The sequence below is a fragment of the Lachancea lanzarotensis genome, scaffold LALA0S11, assembly GCF_000938715.1.
Source record: "Lachancea lanzarotensis genome assembly LALA0, scaffold LALA0S11, whole genome shotgun sequence".
NCBI classification, from domain to species: domain Eukaryota; kingdom Fungi; phylum Ascomycota; class Saccharomycetes; order Saccharomycetales; family Saccharomycetaceae; genus Lachancea; species Lachancea lanzarotensis.
Window position 1 is genome coordinate 130,305 of NW_019212889.1, and position 16,917 is coordinate 147,221.

Sequence of the window (16,917 nt, forward strand, 5' to 3'; positions counted from 1 at the left end):
ATCAACAGTGATGGCAGTGAACTACAATGCAGTGTAGTATGATTAACACGGCCTAGTTCGACAAAGTAAACAGCTCAACTTGCTGGAAAAATCATATCACGACTCTCCCAGCAACGACGACAGCATGTCTTTAGAAGCGTGGAAACAATGCGATAAGCGGTGCGATTTACTGGAGAGTGATTAGTCAAAGCGATACCAACGACAATGGACAGCTATAAAAGAGCGCGGGCAGTCGATTTGGATGTGCGACATTTTGTTTTGGGCAGGAAACCAGTAAACACTCAAATATCAATCTCGACCCACACACCCCATATTATGCCCCACGCCAAATTGCTAGAATCTGACAACAGCGGATACGCCGATTTCGACACCCATTTCTTCGACGGACAGGACGAAGTGGGCAAAGACGGCGTTTTGCGCATTAGTAACAAATTCCGGTCGAAATCGGCTTTCGCCGATTTCTTACCGGAATGGGACCGATCCCAGAAACACACACCACTCACATACCATGAGTACGTGGATCCAGGCCTCAGAGCAGACCCAGGCTTCCCCAACTTGTTCCCGGATTTCACACCCGTCGAAGCCTCCGTCAAGAAAATCACGCCTAAACTAGGTACCGAGATCGATGGCATCCAACTCACACAACTCTCCGACGCTGCCAAAGACGAACTGGCTCTGCTGGTGGCACAACGCGGTGTGGTAGTGTTCCGCAACCAGGATTTTGCGAAAAAGGGTCCTAAATACGCCGTTGACTACGGCAGTCATTTTGGCAAATTGCACGTTCATCAGACCTCAGGTGCACCCCAGGGTCATCCTGAACTGCACATTACCTTCCGTAGACCTGACCAAAAAGAATTCCATCGCGTTTTCAACGACCAGGTGTCTTCGATCAACTTCCACACCGATGTGTCCTATGAGCTACAGCCTCCTTCATACACGTTTTTTTCGGTTTTGGAAGGCCCTGCAGGAGGTGGAGACACGTTGTTCAGTGACTCTTTGACCGCTTACGAAAGATTGTCGCCAGCGTTCCAAGAGTTCTTGGGTACTTTGCATGTGGTGCACAGTTCTAAAGAACAAGCGGAGAACTCGCGAGTGCAAGGCGGTATTCAAAGACGTGAGCCAGTGACCCACATCCACCCGTTGGTGCGTTACCACCCGGTGCTCAAAAAGAAAACTTTGTATGTCAACAGCTCGTTTTCACGCCGGATCGTGGAGCTGAAAAAACCAGAGTCGGATCAGATTCTCCAATTTCTGTACAATTTGATCAACAACAGTCAGGATTTGCAACTAAGAGCCAATTGGGAACCTGGCACTGTTACAATCTGGGATAACCGCAGAGTCAACCATTCTGCTGTCATCGACTGGGAAGAACCCATTTTGAGACACGCTTTCCGTATCACCCCACAGGGTGAAAGACCTGTTGAGGATCCAAAATATTTGAACGATCCTACTTACTTGCCATCCAATCTGACCAACCAGGAATAGAAAGGGTGTTAGAGAGAAATTTGAAAGACAGGGGAATGATTGGAATGACAAGGGAATGTCAGCGGGAAGACACACAAATGTGGCTTGAAGACAAGTATAACGTCACTTTTCTGTGCACGACCATTATGTACACATATATGAATCATTAAAAATACATCAACGTTTGAAATATCGTGTCGTCGACTGTTGATCACCCAAAACAGCTCAATTTCGAGCGCTGGAAATCCGCAATGCATTCTAGTCTCAATCAATAACAATTCAAGACCTCTGGCAAAGCCACAATTTGCTTTGTTGACATCTTCTGGTGTGGATTTGTGATGAATGCTTGTTTTCAGTTTCCTGAACTAACTATATATAAGGCATTGTCATCATCAATAAGTGACAAATCCTTAACTTCCGGGGTAACTCGTGTCAAAGACGAACCCATAACTCAACAGAAAAACATGCCTCACACTTCCAGTATCAACCAAGAAACCAAATACAAGCTAAACAACGGCCTGGAAATTCCAGTAGCCGGATTTGGACTTTACCTGATTCCTGCAGAGGAAACTGAAGAACGGGTTTACCAAGCTTTGAAGGCTGGATACAGACACATCGATTCCGCTGTGGGTTACAGAAACCAAAAGCAAGCCGCAGCCGGTATTAAAAAGTTCTCAAAAGAGACTGGGACCCCAAGAGAGTCGATTTGGTTTACCACGAAACTCACTGGCCAGCAACAGGGTCTGGAAGAAACTAAACAGGCTCTAAAAGATGTGGCTAGCGATGTGAAAGAATCAATTGGCTACGTGGACTTGATCTTGCTACATTCCCCCAAAACCAGCTCTCAAAAGCGATTGGAGGCTTGGAAAGTGCTCGAAGAAGCGGTTTTAAACCCGGAATCTAGTCCGCTCACAATCAAATCTATCGGAGTGTCCAATTTTGGTAAAGCTCATTTGGTTCAGCTCTTGGCCAAAGCAAAGGTCAAGCCGGTCCTGAACCAATTGGAATTACACCCTTGGTTGCCCCGTGTGGAGTTGCGTGAGTATTTAAAGAAGCACGAAATATTGGCTGAGGCCTACTCACCATTGACGCAAGGTGCCAAACTTGAGGACCCTGAACTGTTGTCGTTGGAGGCTGAAAGCGGTCTCCCAAAGGCTCAATTGTTGTTGCGTTGGTCTTACTTACAAGGTTTCGTTGTTCTCGTCAAGACCAACAACCCTAAACGTGTGGTAAGCAACCTCGAGGTCCTACCTAAGAAAAATGACGACTGGAAAATATCGTTGGACGACAAAATTTGGAAGGCGCTGGACAAGCCTGAATCGAATGATGTTATCACTTGGGGGCACAACGATCCTACGTTGTTTCCAATCGATTAGAGTGGACCGATTGATCAGGACCTAATTGCCCGTTGTGTGGGACAGTAGAGTGTGATGGTGTTGTCTATAGTGGATATAAGATATGCGTTTCAGATGGCCAGCCAGTGTATACGATCTTGAATATACAAACTGATCTGTGCTGAACAACAGAGGAAGGGGAGACCAGGGTTGCGTATGAGTTTCCATACTTAGACCACCCACCATTATTCCTGGTGTTAAGGTCTCAAAAACAGCACGTGACATAGTGTGTCTGATGGAAAATGCTATAATGAGACGCCGGCTGTGTGTTTCGCTTGATGCAGAGTCTCCAGTCGTGTGAAGGACATTCATATGTGGCATGTCCACGTTAGGTTGGGGCATGATTACTTTGACGAACGACACGCGAACGAAGTTTTGGGAGATCACGTGATGCTTCTTGTGACTCGTTCTGTCTCATAACAAAGCCTTCTTCTTTCTGTTATTTTCCTAACTAGATATCGCAGTTTTTACAATAAGGACTTTTAGTTCCTTTCAACTGGTTCAAAAAAAATAGGATTCGAACCCAGTCGATTGGTTTCTATCCATTAACCAACGTCAGCCAAATAAACTTCTTGCCTTGAAATTTCATTATCATATACACTTCATATACACACCTCATCTACACTCCACTGACTGATGTACCAGTTCTTACCACTACTTAAAATCTTTACTGTCGTCGCTGTCCCTGTCTGTCATTTTTGTTGATGTTGTCAATAAATTGTCTGTCTTAGGACTGCTTTTTGAAGTTTAACACCCATACATTATGACAAATTATATCAAAATTTTATCAAGAACTCAAAATCTTCTCGACTTCCTAAAAGGGTAAACAAATCTGAAACTCCTGCGACGTCGACTGTGGCGGCTGTTTCAAGAGTAAGTATTTTACGTGTACCGTGATACACGCACACGATTCCTGGAAATTTGGAACAATTCGACTCTAATCAAAAGAGATGCCTCTATAACGAACTTACACCTAGTTGAACCATTAAAAATCCAGCAAGACAATAATCAAAAATGGGTAGTATGTAAGGGAATCAACACATTGAGAACTAATAGCGTGGGAATCGGGGAGTTTGTGGGTTCAATTACCAGGAAAAACGGAGGATTTTGGAGGATTCTGGACGATTTTGGAGCATTTTATATGAAGTTATGCGTGATGAAGTAGTATTCCAGTTGGTGCAAGTGTGAACAACAGTGGGGACACACCCTATCGTTTTGGCTGGGTTGTACATGGCAAGAAAAACACACCGCAAGGTTGTGGTTTGCTCTTTGAAATGGGGGCTCGAAATCTGTTTTGTTTAAGTCCAGGTGGCCATGTCTCCTCCCACGTAATTTCCACGCATTCCAAAGTCTTTTCATTTACTAACGTCCGTTCGCAGAGGGTACTCCTTCTTTCGGTAAGCGTCACAACAAGTCCCACACCTTGTGCAACAGATGCGGTCGTCGCTCTTTCCACATCCAGAAGAAGACCTGCTCTTCTTGCGGCTACCCAGCTGCCAAGATGAGATCTTTCAACTGGGGTGCTAAGGCTAAGAGAAGAAGAACTACCGGTACCGGTAGAATGGCTCACTTGAAGCTTGTGTCTAGAAGATTCAAGAACGACTTCCAGACCGGCACTGCCAAGCCTCAATCCGCTTAAATGGAAAAGACACCACGTCAAGCATAGTGCTACGTCAACCATAGACTGCACTTTGGTCTTGCAGGAATGATCTCTGTACTTTTATAGCCATATACTCATCTAAACAAACCGTTTCGTGTTAGGACCAACACAGAAGGCATCCCGGACTTTTTTTCTCCTGCGAAACGTCTTTGATACGATTAGACTTCAAACTTACTTACTGCTGAACTTTTAGCGGTAATCCTCCGCCGTCACTTCACCTCCACGCATGGTCAAATACAAGACATCCGCATCTTCCATTGATGTGATTCCCTCTAACATTTTTTTAGCCATTTCCTTCAACCCCATATCGACTCCAATACCCATTATTTCTTGACAGCGACTAAAACTTAGAGATTCCAGCTCTTCCTTCACGAAATCGATGTCATTACCGTCAAAAGCATCTTCGAACAGCCCCGACTCTGACTGTAATCTCAGATCATCGAACTGATCCACCAGTGTTTTATGCTCAACCATTTCCATCCTATTCACTAAAGCGTCATTTTCTGACTCAGTCCCAAAAACCACTCTCCATAAACAAACCGTAAGTTCACTCTCAACGTCATTGATAAGGCCTAAATCGCACCCTCTGTCATGCCAAATATGAAAGATCAGTCTGAGGAGGTGTGAGAAATAATCGTAATAGGTATGAGTATTCTCGGAATCTTGTCCTAACAAAACTGTAAGCATAATTTCTTGAGTTTGAGCCATTTGACGTGTCAAAACTTGTATCATGACCTTCTCGATGGGATATGTTCGATATATGGTTACCAGCTTACCGAACAATTGCAAAATTCCAAGTTTCAGCTTCAGGCCCCACCATTCAACGTCAATTGATTTACGAGTAATCAATTCAGTTTTCGGAAAGTCTTTCAAAATAACTTGGGGTTTTGACCGGGGTTCATGCCTCGCAACTAGCCTAGAAATGAACCGACCGTTGAAATTATCGCCTATGTTTCTGATCAGTCCGTATACGTTTGTTTCGTCGGGCAGAAATAGTGTATCGTTATCATATTCACGTATCTCATTGTTACTGACAGTCTTGGTTAAGACTTGATATAATCGATTTTTCACGTTGTCCCACCAGCTATACGGTACTCTTTGGGCCAGCACAGGTGATTCTAATAGCATGTTAGCTATGCAGTTGAAAATCTCCATAGTGTTATAGATGACATTCAGAACCGGCTGATATGATATCGTGAGCGAAAGACGCGACAGCTCGTTCACTGCCTCGCAGAATGGTTCGTCAATGCACGCGATTTGACACTGTAGTGACAGTGATTGAAGTGTCTTTAAGCTATCTTCGAGTGTATCAAATGCATAAAGTACAGTTAGTACGCGTATAAGTTCATACTGGAAAATATTAGGTCCAACGTCGAGATGCAAAGGCGATTTAGCAAGAGGTTTCTTGAGAATCCCTCTGTTTGCGCGAACCAAGTCAATCATAAAATGAAAAAGATCTTTGAGAGCTGTAGACCGCACTGCACTTGGACGAAAAGTAACAGAGTGGTGCATCAGGGCGACTAAAAATGGTATCGCCGTGTTGCACTCTTTCGAATGTTCTGAGATTTCTTTAATAAGAACCGCCAAACTCTCCAGTAGAGATTCAATGAAGTGATCCAGTTTCAAAGATGATCGTTTCCGTACCATAAGCAGGTCGAAAAGTCCTTTCCCCACAGTATCACCATCGTTTATCTCGAAATCGCGGAACCTGAAGTTTTGAACCTCTGCCAAGCGTATGCTATGCAAGATCTCTAAAGTAGTCATATCTGAGCCCTTTAATCGATGCGAGATGATGGACTGGATGAAAAGCCCCGCTTCGTCCGCCAAAATGCGGTTTGGTTTCAGCCCCACGACCTCCTTCACATGTTCGACGACCTTGCGCTTTTTGTTTACTGGATCATCACTATCAGTGCTTTCGTGAGAAGCTGACGGGAGACGCGGTACTGCTGTTGTGCTAGCTAAGCCATTTGATTTTAGATGAGATTTACCGGCATAGGATAAAAACTTCTTTTCGTCCTCTGCTCTTTGTAGCTCAGCTTTCAACGATTCGATTTCTCGCTGATGTTGAAGAGTTTGCTCTTCTGCTTTGACCAATTGCTGTTTCCGGTCCTGGTCCCTTTCTTTTTCGACGAATTGAATGCGATCTCGCAGCATGCTGGCTTCGCCTTGGGCTTTCAACAGTTGTGCTGTGACATCTGTTGTGTCTTGATGGGTTTGAGTGAAGGAGGCTGCTAAATCTCTAGGTGGCCTTTTGCACAAGATGTCAAGCAATTCGTCATCTTCGTCGTCATCCAGCCAATCATCCATCCTGTGAGAGCGTCATATCCATCGAACTACACAGCTTTTGGGTGACAGTTTGATGATTTTAGAATCATTGGCCAAATCTAATTCTCATTTCGTGTATAGAGACAATAAAGTCAAAAAAGGTGCTATTTTGAGTTTTTTTTGAAGGTTAGCGTGAGCTAAGTTTGACCACAATCGTCATAAATCGTAATCACTTACGTATAACAGCTAAATCTATACAGACGAGTTCAATTTTGGACGATGAATGTAGGTGTCCTTTATTTGTCGCTCTATACGGCTCATCGCATTTGCGTCACTTGTGAGGTTTACCATATAGTTCGGCCTAGCTACAAAGAACCACCCACCAAACATTTGTGGAAATCCTTGGAATGCATGTACTAGTTCTGATTGTGTTATATTCACTTTTAGCATGGAAAGAGGTTTTACGAAATTGTTGTCACTAATATCATTCTTATCTCGGCCAAAAACGGTCCAATCTGACCTAAAGAAACACAGTGACAAAGAGAAAATTCACAGCTACCAAGATAATTATTCAGATAGCCATATTTATGCTCTTTTGCTATACTAAAACTTTCCTGATCATGGATGTTCTTCTTTTGATGTATAGGGTATCTCATCTCATCTCTAGTTATTAGAAAAATTTCGTTAAGTTTCGAAAAATTTCAGCGATGAGCTACCAAAGAACCACATAAAAAGGCATCCAGCAATTGACATCAGCGCTCTGCTCTCGAAGTCATGGTCGAAGATTCTAAAGTCAGGGATGCGCTAAAAAGCGGTGAAAAAAAATCGCTACCAGCATCGCTGGTTCCTCAGGCTCCTGCAGTGCTCACATCAAAAGACAAAATTACCCAGAGGATGATAGTTGTGCTTTCAATGGCATCTCTGGAGACCCACAAGATCTCCTCGTCTGGTCCAGGGGGCGACAAATACGTGCTTTTGAACTGTGACGATCACCAGGGTCTGCTGAAAAAAATGGGCAGGGACATCAGTGAAGCCAGACCAGATATCACACATCAGTGTCTTCTGACACTTTTGGATTCGCCTATTAACAAGGCAGGTAAGCTACAAGTGTACATCCAGACCAGTCGTGGCGTTTTAATCGAGGTGAACCCCACGGTACGGATCCCTAGAACTTTCAAAAGATTCTCGGGTCTGATGGTGCAGCTATTGCACAAACTGTCGATCAGATCTGTGAACTCTGAAGAGAAACTGCTCAAAGTCATCAAAAACCCTATAACAGACCATCTACCCACGAAATGTCGCAAGGTGACACTGTCATTCGACGCGCCCGTGGTGCGTGCTCAGGATCACATCGAAAAGCTGGCCGATGACGAAAGTATATGTATTTTTGTCGGAGCCATGGCAAGAGGTAAGGATAATTTTGCGGACGAATTCGTCGACGAGAAGATCGGTTTATCCAATTACCCACTTTCTGCGTCGGTGGCTTGTTCCAAGTTTTGTCACGGCGCTGAGGACGCCTGGGGTATCATATAGTGTAGCGTAGCATAACAATAGAACAAAATTGACATTTTCTGCAATGTTTTCAGATATTACTAGACTGCCATCCGAAACTCATTTACATCTGGTATGAAGGTTTTATTGTGTTCAGTATGTTTCAGAGCTTGTTTCATGGTGAATCTCATAACAACAGCGGACTATAAAAAATGTGCTCCTAGAGAACAGATTCGAGCCGGAACAAGAACTCTCTCCACCCTTTAGCATGAACCTTAGACAATGGGATTGAAACCTTATTTAGAGTTGCGAGGTCGAATTTCGCAAGTTTGGTTGAATCAGTACACTTTACTGTTAGTACTGACCATTTTAAAACTGACACTGTTTTCCGTTTCGCTAAAAAATGCAATCAATACTTCAAAATCGTACGCCTTGAATAGTTGCGATTCGATCGATGCTCTCTATTCCGAATTTAAGGATTCCGCTCCTACATACATGTGCCAGTTTGGCAACTACTTAGTTGAGCAATCTATAACACAATCCGTAAAGGCGAGTCTGAAAACTGTCTCATTACTGGTCGATGCTGGTGAGCAACTAGCAATATTCCTGTTTGACTTCTATTACGGTACCTATGTATGTCTTGCCACAGGTGCTGTGGATGGTGCAGTTGACGTCGCAACAAACACCACTGAAAAACTACTTGATGTGGTAAATAGCACACTGCTCACAGTAGGCAACGACATTGACTCCGGGCTCGATGACCTATCTGGAGTGATCAACAAGATAATGGAAGCAGTGAATGATGTGAAGAGCTTCTTTAAAAGCGGAAGTGAACCGTCTGATGTTGATTCATCTTTTAACGCATTAAATCTGAGCATTGCAAAACTCCGAAATATTCACCTCCCGGCTTCGATTGATCTCAAGCTCAGCCAATTGGCGAACAAAACACCCAATTTTGAAACTGTGATGAACAAAACGCATGTCGCAATTTCAACTCCGTTCGAGGATGTGCGATCCAAAATTTCTAGTGTCAATGTTTCGCGACTTTTAGCTGACCATCAAGAGATGTATTTGCCCTCACCAAATCTCACCAATTCGACATCGACAGGTCTATGCTCTGCCAGCAAACCTGCCATTTTGGACTTTTACACCGACGTTTTGAAGGCTATCAGCGCACTGGTCATTATTTTAGTGACGCTGCTGGCTGTAGGGGCTCTTGTTGCGATGCTACCATCAGTGTGGTCCGAATACAAACAGTGGATGCGATTGAGCAGGCTGCAGGCTTTGTCAGACGAAAAAACGGCCATAGGGTCGGCACATTGGGGAGAAAGCGACGTCATACAAAATTACCAAAAGGTATTCAACCGGTGGCCGTGCGCGTGTGGGGACTGGCTCGCAAATCGGCTCTCGAAGAATATTCGGACCCGCTGGAAAATACGTTGGTGTGTAGCATACGCCATGTCACCCCGCGCGCTCACGGTGCTCGGAATTGCCCTTGCGGGCATCGTCATGTGTATATGTCAGTTTTGCCTGCTAGCGGCCGCGAGACAAGCTCTAACAAGTCCCAAAGTTGCCTCCGCGTCTCAGGCAGCCCTCAATACCGCTAATGCCACTTTACAGGACGATTTGCAGAACTGGGTGCTTGCAACTAATGAGTACATCAACGCTTCGCGGACACAGCTCAATGACGAAGTTTTCGGATGGAGTCAGGACGCCACCACTGCTTTGAACCACACAATTTCCGGCGCCATCGAAGACATCGACGCTGTTCTCGCAGATTTCTTCAACAATACTTTGTTATACAGCCCTATGACAACCGTTGTTCACTGCACGATCGAAAACAAACTCTACAAGATCCAAAAAGCTCTGACCTGGCTCCACAACAACCTACAGTTCCCCATACCGCTGATAGACGCTGCTGCACTGCAAAATTGGGCTCTCAACAGCAACCAATCTACGCAACAGTTGTCACAGCCAGGCGTCAACGGTTCCAAAGGTTTTGAGCCCTCTGCGGTAGCTAGAAAGCTCGTTGAAACTGCAAAGGAAGCCCTTGACAGTGTGCTACGTCAGTTCTACTCCGCCACCATCTTTGAGCTTGCTGTCGCTCTTAGCTTGCTGGCTATATGGATCTTACAGTGGCTCATCGCCGTTATTTTCACCATGGTGGTCTACGCGGCTTAGGTAAGCCTTTGTCTGGGTCCCTAGCTCTAATATTAAATTACTTCAGAAACTTTGATAAAGAAGTTAAACTACAAAACAACAAAACACTGCTAAAATTTGTACGTTTACTTTCATATTGAAAAGCGACGTTCGAGAAAGTTAAGTTTTGGTGCTTATTAGTTAACTGAGCAAACTTTTGCGGTCACAATACGGGTTTTGTTGGGCAACTTGGACCATTTTACGAAAAGCACAAAAAGTGTGAAACAACTTTTTCAAGTGGATCAGCAGCTATTTCGGCTCGACAAGGTGATCCATTGTCTTTATTACGTTTTGGCAGTAAAATCATTCTCTTAAAATCTTTTTTGGAAAACTTCTCGCAGCTTTTTTTCGGATAAGTTGTTTCTAACGCTCGCAGTGCAGATAACATTATCGCTGAAGCATGAAACTGGGCCAATTATCGCCCACTAAGGGCTTCCTGGCACCCCCAAAACCATTTCAGAAAGCAGATGACGAGAATTCCCGTTCGCGATCGTCTAGTTTTTCGCGGATTTTCTCATCCAGTGACAGCTCTCCGCGCAGAAAGGGTCCACCTTTGGAAGAACTCTCGACCGCAGCAATCCCGCCAGAACTGGTACCAATTGTCACCCTTTTGTCTGCACAGACTCACCGGCGCTATCATGAGGGTGTTTTTCTTATACTCAAAGATCTAAACAGTGACGGGTCGCCAGCTGCTCGCACCTGGAAAGAAGTGTACGGTGTCCTAATCGGCACTCAACTTGCTGTATGGGATGCACGCGTGTTAGCCGAAAACGGTGGGGATTCTGAAGAGCTTCTGAAAGCTACGGCGAAGCCCACGTACATAAATTTCACGGATGCTTCGTTCCGTCCTTTGGATCCGAAAGACGCTGTGATCGGAGATGGCAAAAAGCAGCTCAAGCACACGATAGTGGCATCTACGACACTAAAAAACAGGTATTTTTTGCAGTTTAGCGACGCTGACGCTTTTGCTCAGTGGCACGCCTCGCTCAGGTTGAGTGCCTTTGAATTTACTGCACTACAAGAAGCCTACACCGGTGCATTCTTGTCCACAAAAGGTGCGAAATTGGGTGATATTAGAGTGATCCTGGCAGACACAAAATTCAATTACGAAGACTGGGTCAGCGTAAGATTTGGAGCTGGAATGCCCTGGAAGCGTTGCTACGCAGTTATCTCTCAACCCACAAGAAAGAGCAAAACGAAGCGGATATGTGGCGAAATCAACTTTTATGAGAACGAAAAAAAGACCAAAAAGAATCAGGTCATGACAACTGTCAGCGACGCTTGTGCCGTATACGCCATTTACCCATCATCTCCTGTGCTTATTGACACCTCAACAATGATCAAATTAGAGGGTCGCGTGTCCTTTGGGAAAAAGGACACCCCAAAGGAAACAGACATTTTTATCATGCCAGAAAAGCACTACGCTGTGCCCGGTTACGATACTATCATCAGGTTTTTGATACCGACTATGAATGCTTTCCAGCTGTATGGGAGACCCAAGCGGCTGATTGCAGACAGACATGATTTGAACTCGCTACTATTTGGACTGCCAACGCTGCCTCACGTTCATTTCCTTCAGAAGGAAGATGTTCTCTCTATGGCCGGCTCGAAATCCAATATGGAATTGTCAGTTTTGGAGTGGAGAAATAAAATCAAGGAAGTTTTGTTGAAAAAAGTCAGTGCTGGTTACACTGGTTGTGGATCAAGTGAGGGTTTAAATGGTGCTTTGGCTTCTCCGGCCATTGGTTCCAATGAGTTATTCGATAGTTCGCCGATACAGACCTCTCCATTAATGGCGTCTGTGTCGAGGTTCCCTTCGGACAACCAACCCACCAAATCGAGTCTAAGAAACACCTCAGGAATTTCAAAAGGTGTGAATTATTCTACATCTCAAGATAACGTTTCGTCCGTTTACACAGGTGAAAATAGGTCACCTCAAAGATCTGTCGAGGGCCTCGGAGTTCCTACAGCAAGAATGAACACTCCAGAGAGAGTCGAAAGACTCAAGAAAGCGGCGCCGACCATTGAAATCGAGCAATCAAATTTTAGTGACTTCGAAAGGGCAGCGAAACCGCATGCTTTAGATGCTGCGGTCAGAAAATCTGAGCTATCAACAATATATGACAAGTACGCTCAGGTGCCGTTCGGAACTTCCGATCACAGTCTCCCACCATCGAATTTTGGCGACACTGCTGACTCGGCTGGAGCTTATGAGAACTACACCGGCTCACCTAGAGTCAAAAAATTGGATATTTCCAACTTACGAGACTCTAACAGTACGGACCAAACCGACATGTCTAGAGCTTTGCATGGTGAAGGTGGTAGAACCAGTAATGCCAACAGCTTTTATTCCGAAGGAAGAAACTCTCATACCGAAAACTCTGTTCAAGACGATGTGTTGGAAGATTTCTACAGCTTGTCTCAGCAAATTTCACAAATGGGGTTAGAAAGCAAAAACATCTCCCATGCTGATGTTAGTGCTGGTGCAAACGACAGAGGGGCAGATGATTTCAATTTTGAAGCCGCCAGTAGCAACAACTCGCTTGACAACGTATTTGATCCAGACTACTTGGAACAAAATCAGATGCTGGACAACGAAAGTCATTACACTAACAATGATAGCCATCATACAAGCAACGAAAATCAATTTCGCTATGGGGCTGGTAACCCTAGCCAGCAGTCTCTGGCTGCGTCCGAGGCTAGCAAAGGAGCTTCACTCAGCCATGGACAACAGCCCACAGGCGGGGTACAATCTCTGGTTATTCCAAAGCAAAGGGCCCAACAACAAAATGTCACTCCTACTTCACAAAAATTTTATGCTCAAGAGGGAAATATAAGCCAAACAGGTATTGGAATTGCTCCCGGTTCCAGTGAGAAACCCGTGCACATGAAACATTCTCCTGGCTATGCCAATTTGAATGCTGTGGGTCCCAATAGAACCGCGGTGTCTCCACTGCATGGTAAACACCCTGTTCCCGTTCCTGCAGGTAGTCCTGGACCTCACCGTCGTCCTGCTCCGCGTGGTGCACCCATGGGTGTTCCGCAACAGGTGCCAATGTCCCAGCAAATGCCAATATCGCAACAAGTCCCAGTTATGCCCCAGATGCCTATGTCCGTGCCTGTGCCACCTTCACAGCATCCAGTTCATCCCGTGGCTACTGGGAGTTTTGGCCCAAGAGCGTACGCTCCTGCCCCTGCTCATAATGTTGGCATGGCCGGCCCCTACGGTCGGCAGGTCCCACTTAACGCTGGGGGCATGCCACCTCCCGGTGGTCAGCCGGTGTATGCCAGGGGACCGGTGTATGGCCAACCTCCTTCGCACATTAAGCCAGTGCGTCCTCCTGGTCAGCAAACTGCATCCACGAGACCACCAGCTCAAAAGCCTCGGGCCCCGATGGCAGGCGGGTTTTCCCAATTTATGCCGGCAACAGCAAACAACCCTAACCCCTACAGTGCCAATCCGTACCAGCAGTAGCGGCAAGAGCAAAATTTCAAAAACGGCGGTTGGCTCATTTGCCAGGCTTTCTGGTTGGACAACACCCGAAAAAATCTGTAATTTCTCATGGTTTCAATTCCAATCAAATTCACTGTGGTTTTCGACCACTTCTTCCGCTCAAAACTCTTAGAAGCCTCAGAGATGCGCTCAAAAAGTGTAACTAGTACTAGTGATAGACAATCTATTCGTTTCATTCATTTCAAAATAGGTTTAGCTTTCATCGATGTCGTTTCCTCTCACTGGCGACTGTGTCGCTGTCGTCGTGCGGAAAAAGTACTCATGGTACTCGCGGTGTAAATTGACCCAGTTTCTCATCTTCATAAGAATCGTCCAACAACAATTTGAAGCTCAATTCAATCATTAATTCGTGTAGATCTGGGTTAGTGCCTTTGTTTAGATGCTTCTGCAGAACTGTGGTATCGGCACCCTTCACAATGCGATTTCAATGGGGGTCTTAGGCCCCAAATTGGGCCGTTCAGCGGTAACTTCAAGTATAAGAATGATGAATAGAAATTCAAGCAGTCTTTTTACACTAAGACCTGCCATTCGGTTACAGACCATTGAGTGTGTTCAGCAATTGAGGTGGCAACACACCGGAGGTGTTAAAAACTCGCAATCTTTGACGCAGGGTGAAGGAAACTCCTCTGGATGGAAAGATATCAAACGATTGTTCCAATTGTCGAGACCAGAATCCAAATCGATGTTCCTGGCGCTGGCATTAATCATTGTTTCGAGTTCTGTAAGTATGCTTGTGCCTAGTGTTATCGGAAAATTGATGGATGTAGCTAAAGAAGATGATCATGAGAGTTCTGAAAATTCAGAAAATACCACTGCAACACCAATAATGGAGAAAAAAATCTTTGGGCTCACCATGCCACAATTCTACAGTACGCTTTTCGGCCTGTTTGTGGTAGGGGCCATGGCCAATATGGGGAGAATTGTAATCCTTAAGGTAACGGGAGAAAAATTGGTAGCACGCTTGCGTACGAGGACCTTGAAAGCATCATTACAGCAGGACGCGACCTTTCTGGACAACAACCGCGTGGGAGATTTGATCTCCAGACTGTCCTCGGACGCCAGTATTGTATCCAAGTCGCTGACGCAAAATATGTCGGACGGAACACGCTCTTTGATACAAGGTTTTGTTGGATTTGGCATGATGAGCTACATATCCTTGAAATTGACTTGTGTGATGATGGTTCTTGCTCCTCCTTTAGCTGCCATGGCTTTGATTTACGGTAAGAGAATACGGAACCTATCGCGCTCATTGCAAGCGTCTGTAGGAGGTCTTACAAAAGCCGCAGAAGAACAACTTTCAGCTACCAGGACTATACAGGCTTACGGCGGTGAAAAACAGGCCATTCACCACTATGCAAAAGAGGTACGTGAAGTCTATCAAATAGGGCTCAAGGAGGCACTTACTTCCGGTGGATTCTTTGGACTTACAGGACTGGTAGGCAACGTTGCAGTTTTGGCCTTACTTTTGACGGGTACATCGATGATTCGGTCCGGAGCCCTCACGGTTGGCGATCTTTCCAGTTTCATGATTTACGCGGTATACACAGGAGGCTCATTGTTCGGAATGTCATCCTTCTATTCGGAGCTGATGAAAGGCGCAGGTGCCGCTGCTCGAGTGTTCGAACTCAATGACCGTCGGCCGTTGATACATCCTACACGTGGTATAAGTCCTGGCTCCTTGGCTGGTAAAAGAATCGATTTCAATCACGTCAAGTTCGCGTATCCAACGCGTCACCAGCACGTCATATTCCAGGATTTAAACATACGGGTACATGCCGGGGAGCACGTATGTATAGTGGGACCATCAGGTGGCGGTAAATCTACGGTTGCATCTCTTTTACTGCGCTTCTACGATGTCAACGAGGGTAGTATCACGATAGGTGGTCAAGATATCCGGAATTTCAATTTGCGCAAGTACAGACGTCTACTGGGCGTTGTGCAGCAAGAGCCTCTGTTATTTAACGGAACCATTCTTGATAACATCCTATACACGGTTCCCGAGCATATCAAGCATAATGAGACATTAGTATCGCAGGCCATTGGTCGGGCTAATTGTTCAGCATTTCTGGCCAGTTTTCCTGACGGTCTGCAAACACTTGTGGGACCGCGAGGAGCACAGCTATCAGGTGGTCAGAAGCAGCGTATTGCACTGGCACGAGCGTTTTTGCTCGATGCTGACTTGCTGATACTAGATGAGGCTACAAGTGCATTGGATTCTCGCAGTGAGGAGATTGTTGCCCGCACGCTATACTCGCGCAGTGCCAGAGGCAAGACTACAATCTCTATTGCTCACCGTGTGTCTACAATTCAGCACAGCTCGCGTGTGATAGTGTTGGACAGAACTGGTAGAGTGGCAGAAACTGGCTCTTTCGATGACCTCATCGCCGAACCAGCCTCGCAGCTAAACAAGCTCTTACGGAAGGAAGAAGAAGTTCCCGAAGAAGCTGCTCAACAGAATGCTACAGAGCCAGCGGGGGCTTTTGCAGAAAGAACAGGTTCCGGTGAATCGATTGAAAAAGTCTCTTCTGAAGAACCAGCTCAACCATCCCGTCCAGCATAGTAGCCGGTAAGCTACTCTGGATTCTGGGTGTCTGGGTTGTTCTAAGAATAACAAACGTGACTTTAGCGTGATCACAGGGTTTATGAAAATCATGTGATTATCGTGTGATTATCATGTGATGTATAATAACGGGCTTACACCGCCACAGTTGTGGCCATAACCTGGTCCCAATACGCTTTAACACTTGAGAAGAGATGATATAAGAAGAAAAGCCCGATTCCAAGCTGGTCAAAACCTCGAGTTTCGATAGCCATCATCGATCTTGAATCACTCAAGCCTCGAATCTTTCTCTTATTGTCACTCCCTCGCTGCTCTGACTGCAAAAAAGTGTCGATTTTAGAAATCTAAGGGAAATTTGGTCCTAGGAAAC

At 45.4% G+C, this 16,917-nt stretch overlaps 8 protein-coding genes across 8 annotated transcripts; 7 read left to right on the forward strand and 1 right to left on the reverse strand.

Annotated features, from left to right (window-relative positions):
* Positions 1-315: 315 nt before the first annotated feature.
* LALA0_S11e01596g (LALA0S11e01596g1_1) lies at positions 316-1,485 on the forward strand (the record flags this gene model as incomplete). The annotated part of the gene is made up of 1 exon (XM_022775156.1): positions 316-1,485. The coding sequence occupies one exon, from the start codon at positions 316-318 to the stop codon at positions 1,483-1,485; it is 1,170 nt and encodes a 389-aa protein (XP_022630535.1).
* Positions 1,486-1,928: 443 nt separating this feature from the next.
* LALA0_S11e01618g (LALA0S11e01618g1_1) lies at positions 1,929-2,840 on the forward strand (the record flags this gene model as incomplete). Its single annotated transcript, XM_022775157.1, has 1 exon — positions 1,929-2,840. One exon carries the CDS (start codon positions 1,929-1,931, stop codon positions 2,838-2,840), a length of 912 nt encoding a protein of 303 aa, XP_022630536.1.
* Positions 2,841-3,872: 1,032 nt separating this feature from the next.
* On the forward strand, positions 3,873-4,497 carry LALA0_S11e01640g (LALA0S11e01640g1_1; the record flags this gene model as incomplete). The annotated part of the gene is made up of 2 exons (XM_022775158.1): positions 3,873-3,879; positions 4,238-4,497. 2 exons carry the CDS (start codon positions 3,873-3,875, stop codon positions 4,495-4,497), a joined length of 267 nt encoding a protein of 88 aa, XP_022630537.1.
* Positions 4,498-4,707: 210 nt separating this feature from the next.
* On the reverse strand, positions 4,708-6,825 carry LCD1 (LALA0S11e01662g1_1; the record flags this gene model as incomplete). Its single annotated transcript, XM_022775159.1, has 1 exon — positions 4,708-6,825. One exon carries the CDS (start codon positions 6,823-6,825, stop codon positions 4,708-4,710), a length of 2,118 nt encoding a protein of 705 aa, XP_022630538.1.
* Positions 6,826-7,557: 732 nt separating this feature from the next.
* Positions 7,558-8,316, forward strand: EMG1 (LALA0S11e01684g1_1; the record flags this gene model as incomplete). Its single annotated transcript, XM_022775160.1, has 1 exon — positions 7,558-8,316. One exon carries the CDS (start codon positions 7,558-7,560, stop codon positions 8,314-8,316), a length of 759 nt encoding a protein of 252 aa, XP_022630539.1.
* Positions 8,317-8,556: 240 nt separating this feature from the next.
* PRM1 (LALA0S11e01706g1_1) lies at positions 8,557-10,455 on the forward strand (the record flags this gene model as incomplete). Its single annotated transcript, XM_022775161.1, has 1 exon — positions 8,557-10,455. The coding sequence occupies one exon, from the start codon at positions 8,557-8,559 to the stop codon at positions 10,453-10,455; it is 1,899 nt and encodes a 632-aa protein (XP_022630540.1).
* Positions 10,456-10,873: 418 nt separating this feature from the next.
* On the forward strand, positions 10,874-13,948 carry SKG3 (LALA0S11e01728g1_1; the record flags this gene model as incomplete). Its single annotated transcript, XM_022775162.1, has 1 exon — positions 10,874-13,948. One exon carries the CDS (start codon positions 10,874-10,876, stop codon positions 13,946-13,948), a length of 3,075 nt encoding a protein of 1,024 aa, XP_022630541.1.
* Positions 13,949-14,366: 418 nt separating this feature from the next.
* On the forward strand, positions 14,367-16,547 carry MDL1 (LALA0S11e01750g1_1; the record flags this gene model as incomplete). Its single annotated transcript, XM_022775163.1, has 1 exon — positions 14,367-16,547. The coding sequence occupies one exon, from the start codon at positions 14,367-14,369 to the stop codon at positions 16,545-16,547; it is 2,181 nt and encodes a 726-aa protein (XP_022630542.1).
* Between the last annotated feature and the right edge of the window lie 370 nt (positions 16,548-16,917).